Here is a 15848-nt window from a genome sequence, read left to right on the forward strand (position 1 = left end):
AAAGCTGCCTTCTCGCTCACCTTATCGTCGCCGTCAGGTCGAGCGAGATAAGACCTTTTACACTTTACTCTTTACACTTTACAGTCTATAGCCATAGTCGCAGTTATAGTCAGAGTCACAGTTACAAACATTACGAAATGTATTCAAGTCAATAAACAAGTTTTAGGTGCAGCAAGTATTAAATTTTTTCAAAGTATAGGAAATATTGAAAAGGTTAACATAACTCCATTGTTCCGCAAACTATTTTTTATTTTATTCATTATTTTTATACCCGCTTCCTATATCTATATATTTGATTGCGAATGGAGAAAAATTGTTAAAGTTACTTGGGTTATTTAAGAAATGGGATTTTCGTTGCTTTGGCTGACATTCTGGTATATTTTGACCTCTATGGTATATTTTGAATGTATGTAGTATATATACCAAATATGTCCTTCCGTATATTTTAGTATTTTTGCCATATATTATTAGGTATATTTTAAGAATAATACCGCACTGTTTTGCTTTAATTCAAAATGGTTAGAGTGTATCTTTCTGTTTATTTTGTACAGGATTTTTTTCTAATTAAATAAAATTAAAAAAGGAAAAATAAAACTCATTTATTATTTTATCATTAATAAAAATATAAGTGATAAAAGCCTGTTCTATAGAATTTAATTCTCTATAACCGAATCGGCGTTGAATTATCGTAAAATTTTAAAATATTTTTGTTACCTCTATCTACGAGTTTTCCTTTAGAATTTATTATTATTATTATTATGTGGCCATTACAACCCTTTATCGGGTCTCAGCCTGAAGCGCGATGTGCCTCCACGCGGCTCTGTCCTGAGCGCGCCTTCGCCAGTTGGTAACACCAAGTGTGGACAGGGTATCCATCACCTGGTCCTGCCAACGCGTTCGGGGTCGTCCTCTCCTTCGTGTCCCAACAATCATCGCATCAAACACCTTACGAGCCGGAGCATCTTCATCCATACGGGCAACGTGGCCCAGCCAGCGAAGTCTTTGAGATTTCACTCGACTGGCCACGTCAACATCGCCGTATAGCTCATACAGCTCGTGGTTGTATCGGATGCGATAAACATCGTCCACGCAGATTGGACCAAAGATTTTGCGAAGAATTTTCCTCTCGAACACTCCAAGAGCAGCTGCATCTGACTGCGTCACAGTCCAGCACTCCGCACCATATAAGAGTACTGGAAGAATGAGCGTCTTGTAGAGTGTGGTTTTTGTGCGTCGAGAGAGAGCTCTACTATTAAACTGCCTACTGAGCCCAAAGTAACACCTGTTGGCAAGTGTTATTCTCCGCTTAATCTCCAGACTGACATCATTTGTGCTTGTTATAGCAGTGCCTAGGTAAATAAACTCCTTGACGGACCCAAAGCTATAGTTTTCTGCAGTCAGCTGAGAATCAAGACGCCGCGATTCTCTGCTAGAGCACACCATAAACTTTGTTTTTTCCATGTTAACTGCTAGTCCTACTTTTGCTGATTCCTTTTCAATAGCCCCGAAGGCTCCTGTGACATCACGCTTGGTGCGGCCAATGATATCAATATCATCAGCGTAACCAAGGAGCTGGACACATCTGTTGGTTAATATCGTGCCCGTCCGATGTACACCAGCCTTTCTTATAATACTCTCCATTAAAATATTGAAGAGTATACAAGACAGCGAGTCACCTTGTCTGAGGCCACACTTGGTAGTAAAGGTTTCGGATTGGCCACATCCTACCTTGACAGAGCTGATGGTGTTGCTCAATGTCATTCTGCAAAGTCTAGTCAGCTTTGCTGGTATACCAAGCTCAGACATGGCGGCATATAGGCGATCTCGCCGGGGCTATCAAATGCAGCTTTGTAGTCGACGAAGAGATGGTACGTGTCGATCTGGTTTTCGTAAGACTTCTCCAGGATTTGGCGCAAGGTGAAAATCTGGTCAACAGTGGACTTGCCAGGCCTGAACCCACACTGATAAGGTCCAATCAGTGCTTCAGCATGGGGTTTCAGTCTTTCACACAATACGCTCGTTAGGACCTTGTACGCAACTGGAAGAAGACTAATTCCGCGGTAGTTGGTGCGCACCGTGGCATCACCCTTCTTCAGGATGGGACAGATCATGCTGAGATTCCAATCTTCGGGCATGCTCTCCGTGAGCCATATCTTGCTGATTAGTTGGTGCATGCTCCCTACCAACATATCACCAGCTGCCTTAAACAGTTCTGCCGGCAGGCCGTCAGCACCTGCAGACTTGTTGTTCTTAAGCCGTTGGATTGCATCCTTGACTTCGATATGACTCGGGATTGGCACTTCAATATCAGTGCCATAGATTGGGGTTCGTGGATCATAATCTTCAGAGTCTGTGCTTGAGCCAGATAACAGACTCGAAAAATGATCCCTCCATAACCTCAGCACGACCTCTGCTTCTGTGACAAGGTTTCCATCATCGTCCCTGCACGCCACTGCACCAGACTTAAATCCTTGGGTCAGACGCTTGACCCTCTGGTAGAAGTTACGTGCTTCATTTCTGCATCCGCTGCTCTCTATGCTCTCACACTCTCGCCTTTCCTGCTCTTTCTTCTTGCGTCTAAAAAGGCGTTTTTCGTATCTTCTTCTCAACCTGTAGACGTCCACAATAGCTCGTGTCGCCCCAGCCTGCAGTGTTCTTCTGTAGGCGGCGTCCTTTGCAGCTGTTGCGTCACGACACTCCTGATCGTACCATGGATTCCTTGTTATAGGACGCTGGAATCCAAGCACCTCTTCTGCCGAAGCTCGCAGGAGTGAGATATGAGCGCCCACATATCGCTTATGTCTTGAGGTATTGAAGGTGCTCGGCTTAATAGCCCCGAGACGTGAGTGGAGAATGCATTCTTCGCCTGTTGTGATTGCAGCTTTCCGATGTCCAGCCTTCTTAACGCACTTCGACGTGCAATCCTCGCCACACATAGCCGTGTGCGAATCTTAGCTGCAACAAGATAATGGTCGGAGTCGATGTTGGGACCCCGACAGGATCGTACGTCGAGTATGTTAGATGCGTGCCTTGCATCGATCACAACATGATCGATCTGATTTCTGGTCAGTCGATCGGGAGAGAGCCAAGATGCCTTATGGATGTCCAAATGACGGAATCCGGTACTACGAACTACCATATTATGCGCAGCTGCAAAGCCTATTAATCTGAGACCATTGCTCGAGGTGGTCTCATGTAGACTAAATCGCCCGACGGTGGCACCAAAGATGTCTTCTCGTCCTACCTTGGCATTAAAATCCCCGAGGAGAATTTTAATGTCATGGGAAGGACAGCGGCCATAAGCTCGGTCGAGCTCCGCATAGAAAGCGTCCTTGGTGGCATCGTCCTTTTCCTCCGTTGGGGCATGTGCGCATATCAGGCTGATGTTAAAGAATTTGGCAGTAATTCGGATCGTTGCAATTCTCTCGTTTATTGGCCGAAAGTGAGAGACTCGGCGCCGCAGCCTGGCACCTACAACGAAACCACAACCAAATTCATGCCGTTCTGGATGGCAGCTGTAGTAAATGTCACAGTTCTTCCTCTTTATGCAGCCTTGTCCTATCCATCGCATCTCCTGGATAGCAGTGATGTCAGCCCTACATTTGTTGGGGGTATCTGCTAGTTGTTGAGCAGCACCAGGTCTGTACAAAGTTCGTACGTTCCAAGTGCATACTCTCAAATCATTGTCCTTTTTACGTTTGCTATGGTCGTCAACGTTAGATCGGTTCCTTTCCGAGGCTTCTCTTGCTTCCTTCACTGGAATTGTGTTTTGCATGGGTGGATTCCAAGTCCTACGCCAAAACCTAGTTTGTAGAGTTAGGACTCTCGTCGCGCGCTTTAGTTTGCCACTCAACGGTTGTCGAGCGACAATCCAGGGGAGAACCACGTGGAGGTAGTGCGTCGGCTTGAAGAAAGCAGTGACAGGAATCATGCTGGCATTCACCAAGTTGAATGCAATCAGACACTTTGACCTGTATGCTTCCCCCCATTCCCCATTTATTATTAATAAAATTAAATTATAAAAAAAAAAAAATAATTTATTAAAATAGTTAAAGAATGTTACTTAAATTATAAAAATAAAGATTGTAAAAATCTGTTCTTTGTTATTTCATTTTCTCCAAGTGAATGCTCATTGAATTATTGTTGAATTGTATTAATGTATTGTTACCTCTTCGGAATCTATAAATTATATTATTCATATTAAATATATGTCATATGTTCCTCACACGAAAATAAGGAACAAAACTTTGCACCTTAAATGTTGGTAGCATTTGCTGCGAAAAAAGTGCAGCATACTTTTAGGCGCATAATTTTATTGAAGCTAATCAAATCTAATTGACTTGAACTTAATGTTGAGTGAATTGAGTTCTTGTTGCAATTTATGGGTTTCTTTAATGCTTTAGATTTAATTGTAGTATTTTTTTTTATTTGGAAAAAGGGATTACTCAGACTTGAAAAACACAGTCAAAGTTTATATTTTCTCTTCAAATGAGACTTTTAGTTTAAACAATTATTTATAATTTCAATAAGTTTTTTATGCCGACTTGATAAGAAACAGTAACGTTTAAATTTTCTCTAAAGATAATACTTGAATTTTAAAAAATTCTTTCTAAAAAAATGTTATGTTAATTTATTATTAATTATGCAATTTACTTATTGTTTAAATAGACAGATTGTAAATAACAATAAAGAGAAAAAAATGCTTTATTATTTTGTAAAATGTATTTACCTTTAACCACACTGAGTATTAATCAAGAAGAGCTTTTGAAATCGTGCTAAACGCTTTCGAGTGCTTAACATGCTATTACCATAAAATACATACTTGTATTTTAACTTATTTTTAGCCTTGGAGGTATTTGTTAAGCTCACCACGTTTAATGCGAAGCATTAGGTAACCGAAAATCCAATTGGGAAAGCTATGTTGATCCTTTATTTGTTTGCCGCATTTTGCCTGTGTTTGTTTCTTCAATCCACGTTCCTTTTTTTACGCACTCCACTTATTTAGTGGCTGCTGCGTTTACGTTTCTTCTTGTTTCCACGCTTTTTTTTTTACGGCTGTTGCCATCCATTGATTTTCCACTGTGTTTTCTTTTGTGTTTTTCCACTTTTGCACAGTTGTTTTGTTGTTTTGTTCAGTTGCTGCTTTTGTTTGCGATTTCGACAATTTACAACTATTTTCGTGCAGTTTGCAAGGATGTGCGGATGCGGGGGAAGGATGCACTCTGCACGTTCAATAGCTGCACCTGCGCACTGTGGTACGCAGTCAATTTGTTTGCAATCAAAGTTTAGATGGAGTTACATTCATATCTAAAAATTGTTTATGAATTTTAATACAGTTTGCACTAAATGAATTTTAATTTGCTGTTTGAAATATATAGGCATAACAGTTGGTAATCAGTTAGTAATCATATCGTTATTGAAGATACTAATAATATAAGGTGGCACAATAATAATAAAATAAATGTATATTTTTGAAAATTTGACAAACTAATTTATTATTTCGTATAAATAATAAAAATTAAATATAAAAGAATGTTAACAATGAGAATAAGTAAGAAAGAGAATAAATAAGTAAGATATATTCGCTACCAATTTTGAATAGAAGCAAAATAATTTAGTAATATTCTTAAATATATACAATTAATATACCGCAAAATACTGAAATAAATCAATATTTATGTTTTTGGTATGTTGATAGAGTGCTATATACATATGTATATCAGATTGTCAGCCGAAGCTACTGAGACCCGTAGCAAGTAGGCGTGTTTGCCCATACAAAAGTATTTCCTAAATAAATTTTACATTTTTTTATCTGATCCAAATTTTCTATTATATGCACCACAAATTGACATTATCGACAAGTGCTGTCGATAAATTGTATTTTTATCTCTTATAGTTTTTGAGCTCTAGGTGTTGATATGGATGGACGGACAGAGAGACAGACGGACATGGCTTTATCGTCTCGGCCGTTGACGCTGATCATGAATATATGCACTTAATGGGGTCGGAGATGCCTTCTTCTGTTTGTCACATACATTTCCAGCAGGCTCAATGATATAATACCCTTCTATCCTATGGCTAGCGGGTATAACAACTGAATTAGGGGTATATACATACATATATGATTATTACAATATTGGAGAATTCTTATTCAAGAACAGAAAATATATATATAAGTTTTATTTTACTAATATCTTAGTTAATACATTATATTAATTGTTGTAGACTATTTTTATTTTTCATATTCATTAGATGTAATATGGAAGATTTCTAAATTTGCATTCAGCATAAATGCCAAAATATAATAATATTATACGCTTGAAGGAGTTAAAAGCTTTGTGTGTTAAACTAAGCAAAACCGTTGCATATTTAATAAATGTCCCACTGTGAATGTATATGTGTGTGTGTTAGTGTGATGATAGTCGCTTGTATGTAGTTGGGGCTACCTGTAACGCTTTTCCGCTCTCAATACGCATCCGTCGGCTGCAACAGCAACAGGACCGCGAACAGGAGACGCAGGAGCAACACGCCAACGTCGACGTCTACGTCTACGTCGAGGCCAGTTGAGTCGTGGTTTTTGCTTTGGCCACACAATGCGGCAGTTTGGGAGTCGCGGTCTGACGCGGTCTCTTTCGGTCATTTACTTTGGTGCACCGACCAACCGACAACTGCGTAACTCTCAGCAATAGAGTTGGGGAAAGGGTGGAGTGGAAGGTGAGGGAGAGGGAGAGGGAGAGGGAGCAGGGAGCAGGGAAGAGGGAGAACCAATTGTTGTTGTTCTGGGGAACTCGCTGCTCGAGAGCTGGTCACTCACATTGGCCTGTGGTTGCGTCAGCTGTACGGCGTATCTGCTAATGGATGCAGAACCTGCAGCCACAGCTGCAAAACAAACAACAAAAACAACAGCAGCAACAACAACGACAACAACGACAACAACAACAACACTTTAGTCAAGCAACAAAATGTGCAGCATTCAGACGAATTAATGATGCGTACTCCGGAGTCAGCGCCACACTTAAAGATGCCTCCATTGACCAGGTTTTAAAGCAGTCGCATTGCCAGCTGCCATTGATGGGTGAGGAGAGAGAGGAGGTGGACCAAGAAGATGGAGAGGGAGAGGGAGAGGGGGAAGGAAAGCTATTAACTGCCAGTCAGCTGTTAATGCGTAATTACGCCTCAGCCAAGCCAGCTGCTGCTTAAAGCCAAACTCGAATGCGCTTTCAATTCGCACTGCGGTTTTATTTCCACAATTTGTGGCACGAAAAGCAACCTTTGTGATTCTCTGAAACTTTTCCCTGCGATGCTGACTTCTGGATTCAAAACATTTCGCTAATTAGTGATAATGAAAGTCAGTCACGATTACAAGTTTGGTAATTCAGGTAATCTACACCTATATCTATATCTATATCTATATCTATATCTATATCTATATCTATATCTATATCTATATCTATATCTATATCTATATCTATATCTATATCTATATCTATATCTATATCTATATCTATATCTATATCTATATCTATATCTATATCTATATCTATATCTATATCTATATCTATATCTATATCTATATCTATATCTATATCTATATCTATATCTATATCTATATCTATATCTATATCTATATCTATATCTATATCTATATCTTTATATCTCTATTTATCTTATGATTTGCTCATTTCTTTGAATATTTCGTTAAACGCTTTCGCTGATTCCATGAGGATGGAAATAAGGAAGGGAATCGACTCGAGGCGTGGCTGGAAATGGTAAGGAAATCGTCCTGTCGCCAACTGTTGAGCAACTGTGGCAATTTCAACTGAGTTTCGAGGGCATCCTGTCAAAATTGCTTATTGCAGAAGTTGTCATCTTCGCTGCATTCCTTCCCGCTGTCCCGCCTTGTTCCTCAACATCATCACCATCCTCATCACCATCATCATCGTCGCCTTCGCCTTCGTCGTCGTCTTCGTCGACGTCATCATCATGATTGTTGTCGTTTCCGCTTGACTCGAACTTGGCATTGCGATTGCAGCTTGATTTCCATTTGCCGTTCGCAAATTGAGAGCATTGGGAAAATGTTTTTCCTGTTGCATTTTCGGCATGCCAAAATTCAACTAGTAGTTGTCTTGGGTAATATGAACATTTTTGTTTGCATTCGAGAAATTTGGAACGTGAACATGAACTCGTGAACGGGAATGCTGCAAATGCGGGAGTACAAATTAGGAAGTTCAATTAATGAAATGAAATTGCAGTGTAAAGCCAACTGCAGCGTGAAAGGAAAAGAGAAAGAGCAAGACACAGAATGAGAGAGAGAGAGAGAAAGGGAAAAGTTGCTTGAGACATTAACGAATATTTGAATATTCTTAGATTGCTCCATTGCTGCTTATGGCAGAAGTTTCAATTGCTTGCAAGTGCACATGGCAAATTTCAAGGGGGAAAAACTATTGTATTTTCTAAAATTATAATTTCAAAAAGAACTTTACTTCAAAAAGTCGAAAGCAAAAGCTCAAACTAATGAAATAGAAATATTTGTGTTAACTCATGAAATAACTTGCAATTCAAATAATTAATTAAGCATACGACGTGTGGCTCGCTGGCAATATGAAATTAAATGAAATATTGTGTAGTTGAGAAACCTTAAAACTGCCAACTTCAGTTGATGTGTTAAATATGTCACTAAAGATATTGCTTGCACTTAAAATAATTAATTAAGCATACGTCGTGTGCGCCAATAGATACTTTGAGTGTGTAAAGCTAAAGACTGGTTAAAAAAAGGAAAAAGAAAATAGAAAATAGATATTGCAACTGCAACTGGTCAATACATATAATTAATTAAGCATACGCTGCGTGTGCTAATGGAAACTTGTCAACTTTCTTTTATAGATTAAATATTTACTTTATTCTGTAAAATGTGAGTGACAAAAAAAATACAAAAAAAGGGAAGATAATGTAATTGCTTTTAGACCAACTCTGGCTCAACTGGCATCCACGATTCAAAGTCCGACTTTGGCGGCGAGTCGCTAATGTCCGCCTTGACGGTGTAGTTGCTCTGATTGATGCTGTAGTGCACATTGAGATAGATCTCCTTGCGGAAGGGCAGCGCAAAGTATCCTTGCTGCTTGATGGCATCCTTCTCGTTGCGATGATAGAGAACGACAGCGTTGCTGAGCACCAAACGCAGCTCACTCGACCCATCCGCATTCCGTCTGACATTCTGTTTGACGATCTTGATTAGCTGCGTTTCGGGTTCGCGAACTTGCGGCAACGATGGCAACGACAACAACGGTTCACAGCGGCAGCTCAGCTTCTGGGTGAGCGGACAGCTTTGGCTGCCAGTTGCTCCTGCTGCTCCTGCTGCTCCTCCTGGCTTCTGTCCTCCCAGATTGGCCAGGTTACCGATTTGACCCAAACTGCCAAGATTACCCAGATTGCCCAAGGCGCCCAGTTGACCCAAGTTGCCCAGATTGAGGCCACCGACTGTGGTGCCGAGGCCACCCAGCATATTGGACAGACTCTGGAGCGGCAGACTGGTCAAAATGGGACCGACCAGCGGCAGATTCTGTGCAAAGGCGGGCAGAAAACCGGGCTGTTGTTGCACGGGTGCCACGACAGCAATCGGTTGCAGTGGTTGCACTGGTTGCACTGGTTGCAAGCTTGGCAGTGGCGCCACTGGCAGCAGCGGTTGCACTGGCTCCACTGGCGGATTTGCATTGAAATTGTCATAGTAGACGGGTATCTGTGTGTTGTGTATTGTTGTATTTGAAAATCAGTTAGCTCAATTCGTTCCCCAAAATGCGCTCTCAACTGCTCTTCACTTACCAATTGTCGCTTGGGACGTTGCTCCGGCTTCGCAGTTGTCGTTGTCGTTGTTGTTGTCTTTGGCATCGTTGTTGTTGTTGTTGTTGGTGTCTTGTCGGCAACTTCAACTGCAGCTGCCACGCAGATGAGCAGAATAAAACCCAGATAGTCTCGCATCTTTGCTCGCTGTTTGCTCTCTGTTCTGTGTTGCTCTGTTCAAAATTTCCAGGTCTTTTATATGCTTATCTTCCACTTTTTAGGCAGCTTTAATCGCCGCAGCACTTCGAGTTCTTTAATGTGCACAGGAACCTGTTATCAGTTTGCCAATATTTTAATACTTTATCGATACTCGCATTGAATTGCCGCGAATGTGGGTCAAATCGCTGGGCGCAGCATCAGAATGATTCTCTGTTGAAAAGTTTAAAGTAATTTCGTATTTTATTTTAGGAAGCGTCTTACTTTTGTGGCGCTTTATTAATAAATGTATTTAAACTAATTTGGATGGAGAAGTTAACCCAAATTCAAGTTAATATTTATAGTTATGTTAGTATTAGAATTCTAAAGCATTCCTATAATTGCAATAAAGATCTGCTTGAAGTTATTGGTCCAAAATTATCAATAGAAGGAAGCATGATTTAAGAAGTTGAGGTTAAAAGATTTACAACATTGATTTTAACAAATGAGAAATTAATTTGAGTCAAACTGGTTATAAAAAATATTAAATTAGCTTTATAATTTATTATAATTATTATAAATTAAAACAGGTAAGAAAGCTTCAGTCGTGTTTTTGAATAAAAACCATATTCTAAAAAAATATGCCAAATTAATCTATTGAAAATGAACCAAAATATACCGAAAGCTATATTTGTATATTGTCAGAATATACCATAGAGTACAAAATATACCGAAAGTTATATTTGGTATATATATCTATGTAGAACTACATTTAAAATATACCACAGAGTACAAAATATACCAGATTGTCAGCAAAAAACCGATTGCTCTAGACTTTTTTTTTATATACTCGTATTAAATATGCATTTCATAATCATAATAATATTATAATAATGAAGAAATTTATATTTTTCATAAGCTTTAAAATATAGAATATATTCTTAACTTTTAATGGACCTTTCCAGGAGATAAAAAATTTAATAGTGTTTATTAAAATGCTATAAAAATGGTCTTACCATTTATGAATAAAAAAAATATTGAAGTTAAGTCGATTACAGACAGAATAAATTATTATTATAAATTGTAAATTGTAAATTTTTGATAAGCTATAAAAAAGAACACCTCAATTTGTTACTGAGAAATTACACAATTTTGCTAAGCTATTTAATAAAAGACAAATAAATTTTAGATTCAAATGTTGTCTTTCCATATATGTAATAGTCTTTTAATTGAAAATATGCAAGATTTTTAGTAGCAAACGTTTCTCAATTGGAAATTAGTCATGCATACATACATATATGCAAATATGCTCTATGGGGGAATTATGAAATTCTAGAAAATAAATTTCTGTGCAGAATGTAATAGATATGAATGAATGAATGCATCAGGGCGAATGGGAAACTTAGTTAAAAATATGTATGCCATATGATGTCGATGATGATGATGTTAAAGCTGTGCTGAAGAAATTGTTAAAACAAGACTCAGTCGTCTGTCTGGCAAATTTGGAGTGTGGAGTGAAATTAAATTTCAATCAAATTGAAATATGTAAATGGAATTAAGTGCTCACTGATTTTGGATTTTGCAGCTTTGCTTCCTTTGAGGCTGTCCAGCAGCTGTGACAAATCGCCAGCAGTCACATGATTAAAGTCCTTTTCCCCCTCTCTTTCTCTCTTTCCCGATTTGCAAAAGCGAGCAAATTAGATTAGGCAAAATCATGTGGCACACAGACCAAAAGAGAACAGGACGCAGGACGCAGAAGGTCCTTGCCACCTTGTCGCCTGGCCACCTTGTTTAGCGAGCGTTCGTCTGGCTTTCAGGAATCCAGGAATCCAGGAATTGGTGGCGCACATTTCTTCTTTTTTTTTGTGTGGATGAGAATTTCAATTTGTTGTGCTTTAAAGTTCTATGTGCTATGGACGATTAGCAGCCATGCTGTGATGTCTAGAGGGGGGCATGTACTAGGGGGAGGGGTGCAGGGGTGTTGAGCTTGCCGATTGGCACTCGGGTGTTTTGCTGGAGAATTCCAACGGGAACCTGGGCGTAACTTTGTTGTTGTTTTTGGTTTGTTTGACAGTTCGTTGGCAATGGCCGGGGGAAGGGGGAGTTTCGGTGGACATTCGATGTTGTTCTTGTTCTTGTTGCTGTTGCTGTCGCTGTCGGTGCTGCCGCTGCCGCTGTTGCTGGACTCATAAATCAAATAAGTTTTGACAAATTGCACATTAAAGTCGCATATTGTGTAATGTTCTTGTTGAAAATGAAATTGCCATGCACACAAATATTATGCAAAACGACGTGATGTCGCTGTCCTTGAAACTGCAGACTGCCAGAAAACTAATCCAAACATTTGCCTTGATTTATGACTTTGTATTGTGCGCAAATATTAATCAAGCACAAATTCTGTTAACTTTGCTTAAAACAAAAATGTATTGCATCTATTTTCGGCAATTAAAAATGGCGGCTGCTGCTGGTGCTGCTTCTTCTTCGAGCTGCAGGCATTCACTGTGTTACTTTTGCCCAGTTTTGGAGTTGCCACATTGTCTGAATCACAATAGCTAGTGACGTCACAAGTGCAATTATTTCACGTTCGCCTGTTCGTCTGTGTTTGTGTGCGTCTACCGAAAACCGGCACAAAAGTAAAGTTTAAAAATACTTTTCAACATAAAATATATTTTATGGTTACTCACAACAGAACAGCAACAAACTGCAATAATAACAACAACAACAATAACCATAATAACAAAAGCTAAACGAAGCAGCAGCGATAGCGACAGCGACAGCGCAGCAGCCACGTCAACAGCAACGCTTCGTTAATGGTTGTTGTCGACTCTCTGCGTCTGCCTCTGCCTCTGCTGCTGTCGACGTCGCTGGACTCAATGCAGCTGCGACGCAACGCGACGTTATTTGAGCTCGCTGTCCAGCATGAAAATCTTATTATAAATGATGCTGTTCATATAACCGAAAGAATGGCGAAGGAAGAAGAATAAGACGAAGCAAACTGTAGTTAAACAAACAGCGTGCAAGTGCGAAAGAGAGAAAAAACGTGCTTGCGCTTTGAAGATCACTCAGATAAATGACAGTTAACCCAACGAGAATTTTGCGGTTAGCCGTTGGATGGAGAGGGGGGAAGCAGTCATGTTGTCCCTAAGAATTGCTCAGCATGACTGGCAAATTATTAAATTGATTACCTTTTAGCTGTAGGTACAAATGGCGCACTTCTTAACAGTGCTTAGTATGGGTGAATACATTTTTTTTAGCTGCTTACACGTATAAACAATAAATAACAGAAACAAACAACTTTTATAATACACCTTAAGCTCAACGAGCTAATTTACTTCCATAACTAATATCTCTGTATGGTGAATTTCCTAACTAGTGATGAAACACAGCAAGCTAATTTGTCCATTAACGAATGCTTAAAACTTTGCACTCACACATACTCACAAACAAGCTTGCATGCATTTGTGTAAGCGTGTGTGTGTGTGTGTGAATGCGTGAATCCTACGCTGTCTGTTGCCATCTCGCTCGTGCATTCGGCAGTCGGCATTCGGCATTTGTATTTTATTGCTGTTCTTGCATTTAGCACATAACGGGAACGTTTAAAAGTGCCCAAAATATAAAAATTCTGCTGTCTCTGTCGCAGTTGACGTCGCTGCCGCAACTGGCAGCGCTTTGCATTCTGGGTATAAATACACAGCTGCAGCGAACAGCGAACAGCGAGAACAGCGTGGAGAAGGCGAGCGTAAAGAGAAATCAAAGCCCAAGTCCAATTCGAGGAGAGAGTCCCCAACGCAATTCCAAGAGCTGAGAGCTGAGAAAATGGCATCAAGCATGTGGCAACAGCAGCTGACACTAATCCTGTTGCTCGCCGTGATTTGTGCTCGCTGCACGGCAGCGCCGTTGCCTGATGATGGGGATGTGGATGAGCTGCTGCTGGTGATGACGACCACCGAAAAGCAGCATCGCATTGACTGTAAATTGGCTTTGGATGCAACAATGGACTCGTTAGAGCAACAGCAACTGCTCGAGGCGATGGGCTGCATTCGCACTAATAAGCCAGCAACAGCAACAACAACAACAGAGATACCAACAACAACAACAACAACAACAACAGGAACAGATGTGGAGCAGGATGAGGAGCAGACAGTGCCGCCAAGTGTGCTGAGACACTCGAGGCCTGGTGGCAGCAGTCAGCCTCTCTATGAATTACAATTGGTTGTTTGGCCAGCTGGCGTTGATGGCAACGTCGACGATGGCATTGTGCCAGTAGTGGTAACGACACCCAGGACAACTCGTGCCACAACAACAACAACAACAACACCTACGACAACACCTACAACAACAACAACAACCGCATCGCCAATGACAACGACAACGACAACGACACCTTCTGTTGGTGTCCCTTTGTATGAGGATCAATTGGTCGTATTTCCGCAAATGGATTTTCAAGAGGAAAATTTTGATTATTTCTTTGATGAGTCCAGCTCGACGACCACAAAACGACCCACGAGCAGCAGCAGCAGCAGCAACGTAGCAACCTCATCAAAGCCAGTTTATGTGCTGGAAAACTTTCGCAAGCAGCATCCCAATGGCACCGAGGAGCATAAGTAAAATGTGACCAAGCAACACAGCCGCAAGTCTCTAGATTTAATATCTTTTGCATTTTTCTGTTCTCCAAGGTTGGTGCTGAGCAATGGCTTGGTCAACTATATGAAGCACTATTCCAAGCAGGTGGACGATAAAGTGATCAATGTGCAGGAGGGATACAGTTCGTTGCCAGTTGCTGGAGTGCAGCCACAGATCCAGACCCTTCACTATATAGCCGATGAGCATGGCTATAACATCCACAAAAGTAAGTTCTCACTCGCTCCTCCTCCGTCGTCGTCGTCGTCAGCATAATCATTATTATTCTTCTTCTCCGACACAGTTGAGCGCAGTCCTTTGCCATTGCTGTTGTCCCAACGAGCGCTTCCTAAAGCCACAGAAGCACCAACAGCCACGACATCCACGATGTGAGAGCGCTGCAAGCAGCATGTGCTGGCGTGCCACAGTGGCACAGTGACGCATGCCACATGCAGCATGCAGCATGCCACAATGCAGTCATCCTCTTGCCACTCTTAAATGAATTCTTTTTTTTTTTTGGTATTTATTTCAATTTTTTTTGAACGAAATATTGTAGTCATAATTATAAAATAAATAAATGGAATTTTTGTTTAATATATGTATATCACATTCGTTTTTATTATTACTCTTAAAGTGGGAGCATCTTAAATTTGCAATTAAATAAAATTATTTATACAATTTGTTTAAAAAGGTTTTTTTCAAGAATCTTTCTTTAACTTCACATAAAAAATAAAGCTTAAATATGTTTGTATATGATTTGAAAACTGTATCAATAATGCTTTTAACTACTATATAAATAAATTAAGTTATTTTCAAATTATATGTGGAATTAAACTCATTTAAAATTTACTCTTCTTACTACAAATAAAATATTAATTAAAAAAATATTATAAAAATTATTTTAATATTTCATAATACACTTTTATTTAAAAATTTTTCTGTATATCGGAATTCTTTTTCTTTAAAATTAGAAACTTATTTCTTATGTTGTTGCTGTTAGCTGATTAAGTAAAGATTCCACAAATTATTGATCTGTGGATGTGTTCGTTGATCTTTGGTTTAAACTCTAGTCGGTTTGTTTAAAAAAATGAGTAAAAATTATTAAAAAAAATTTAAAATAACATTTACTATAAATGTGTAAAATATATATATAAAAAACCACGAATATTTTTTTCTTAACCATTTACATTTTACAACGTTTAATCTTTATTTAACATTTTGCCATACTTGAAACAAAAATATAAACTTGAATTTGA

The 15848-nt window shown here is 39.5% G+C and overlaps 2 protein-coding genes across 2 annotated transcripts; one reads left to right on the plus strand and one right to left on the minus strand.

The window, feature by feature from the left end:
• Positions 1–8896: 8896 nt before the first annotated feature.
• Positions 8897–10021, minus strand: LOC133848323 (uncharacterized). Its single transcript, XM_062283826.1, has 2 exons — positions 9820–10021; positions 8897–9736 (listed from the first exon to the last, which is right to left on the minus strand). The coding sequence occupies exons 1-2, from the start codon at positions 9973–9975 to the stop codon at positions 8960–8962; spliced, it is 933 nt and encodes a 310-aa protein (XP_062139810.1). The 5' UTR covers positions 9976–10021; the 3' UTR covers positions 8897–8959.
• A 3657-nt stretch (positions 10022–13678) lies between these two features.
• Positions 13679–15183, plus strand: LOC133848071 (salivary glue protein Sgs-3). The gene is made up of 3 exons (XM_062283449.1): positions 13679–14576; positions 14649–14821; positions 14897–15183. Exons 1-3 carry the CDS (start codon positions 13789–13791, stop codon positions 14983–14985), a joined length of 1050 nt encoding a protein of 349 aa, XP_062139433.1. The 5' UTR covers positions 13679–13788; the 3' UTR covers positions 14986–15183.
• The last annotated feature ends 665 nt before the right edge of the window (positions 15184–15848 follow it).

This window comes from Drosophila sulfurigaster, chromosome X (assembly GCF_023558435.1).
Source record: "Drosophila sulfurigaster albostrigata strain 15112-1811.04 chromosome X, ASM2355843v2, whole genome shotgun sequence".
Taxonomy (NCBI): Eukaryota; Metazoa; Arthropoda; class Insecta; order Diptera; family Drosophilidae; genus Drosophila; species Drosophila sulfurigaster.

Bases quoted from the DNA above. Each gene is read 5' to 3' on its own strand.
- LOC133848071 (XM_062283449.1), top strand. From the start codon at position 13,789: ATGGCATCAAGCATGTGGCAACAGCAGCTGACACTAATCCTGTTGCTC. The intron at 14,577-14,648 runs GTAAAATGTGAC...CTGTTCTCCAAG, and splicing joins AATGGCACCGAGGAGCATAA to GTTGGTGCTGAGCAATGGCT. The intron at 14,822-14,896 runs GTAAGTTCTCAC...TCTCCGACACAG, and splicing joins TGGCTATAACATCCACAAAA to TTGAGCGCAGTCCTTTGCCA.
- LOC133848323 (XM_062283826.1), bottom strand. From the start codon at position 9,975: ATGCGAGACTATCTGGGTTTTATTCTGCTCATCTGCGTGGCAGCTGCA. The intron at 9,737-9,819 runs GTAAGTGAAGAG...CACAACACACAG, and splicing joins AACGTCCCAAGCGACAATTG to ATACCCGTCTACTATGACAA.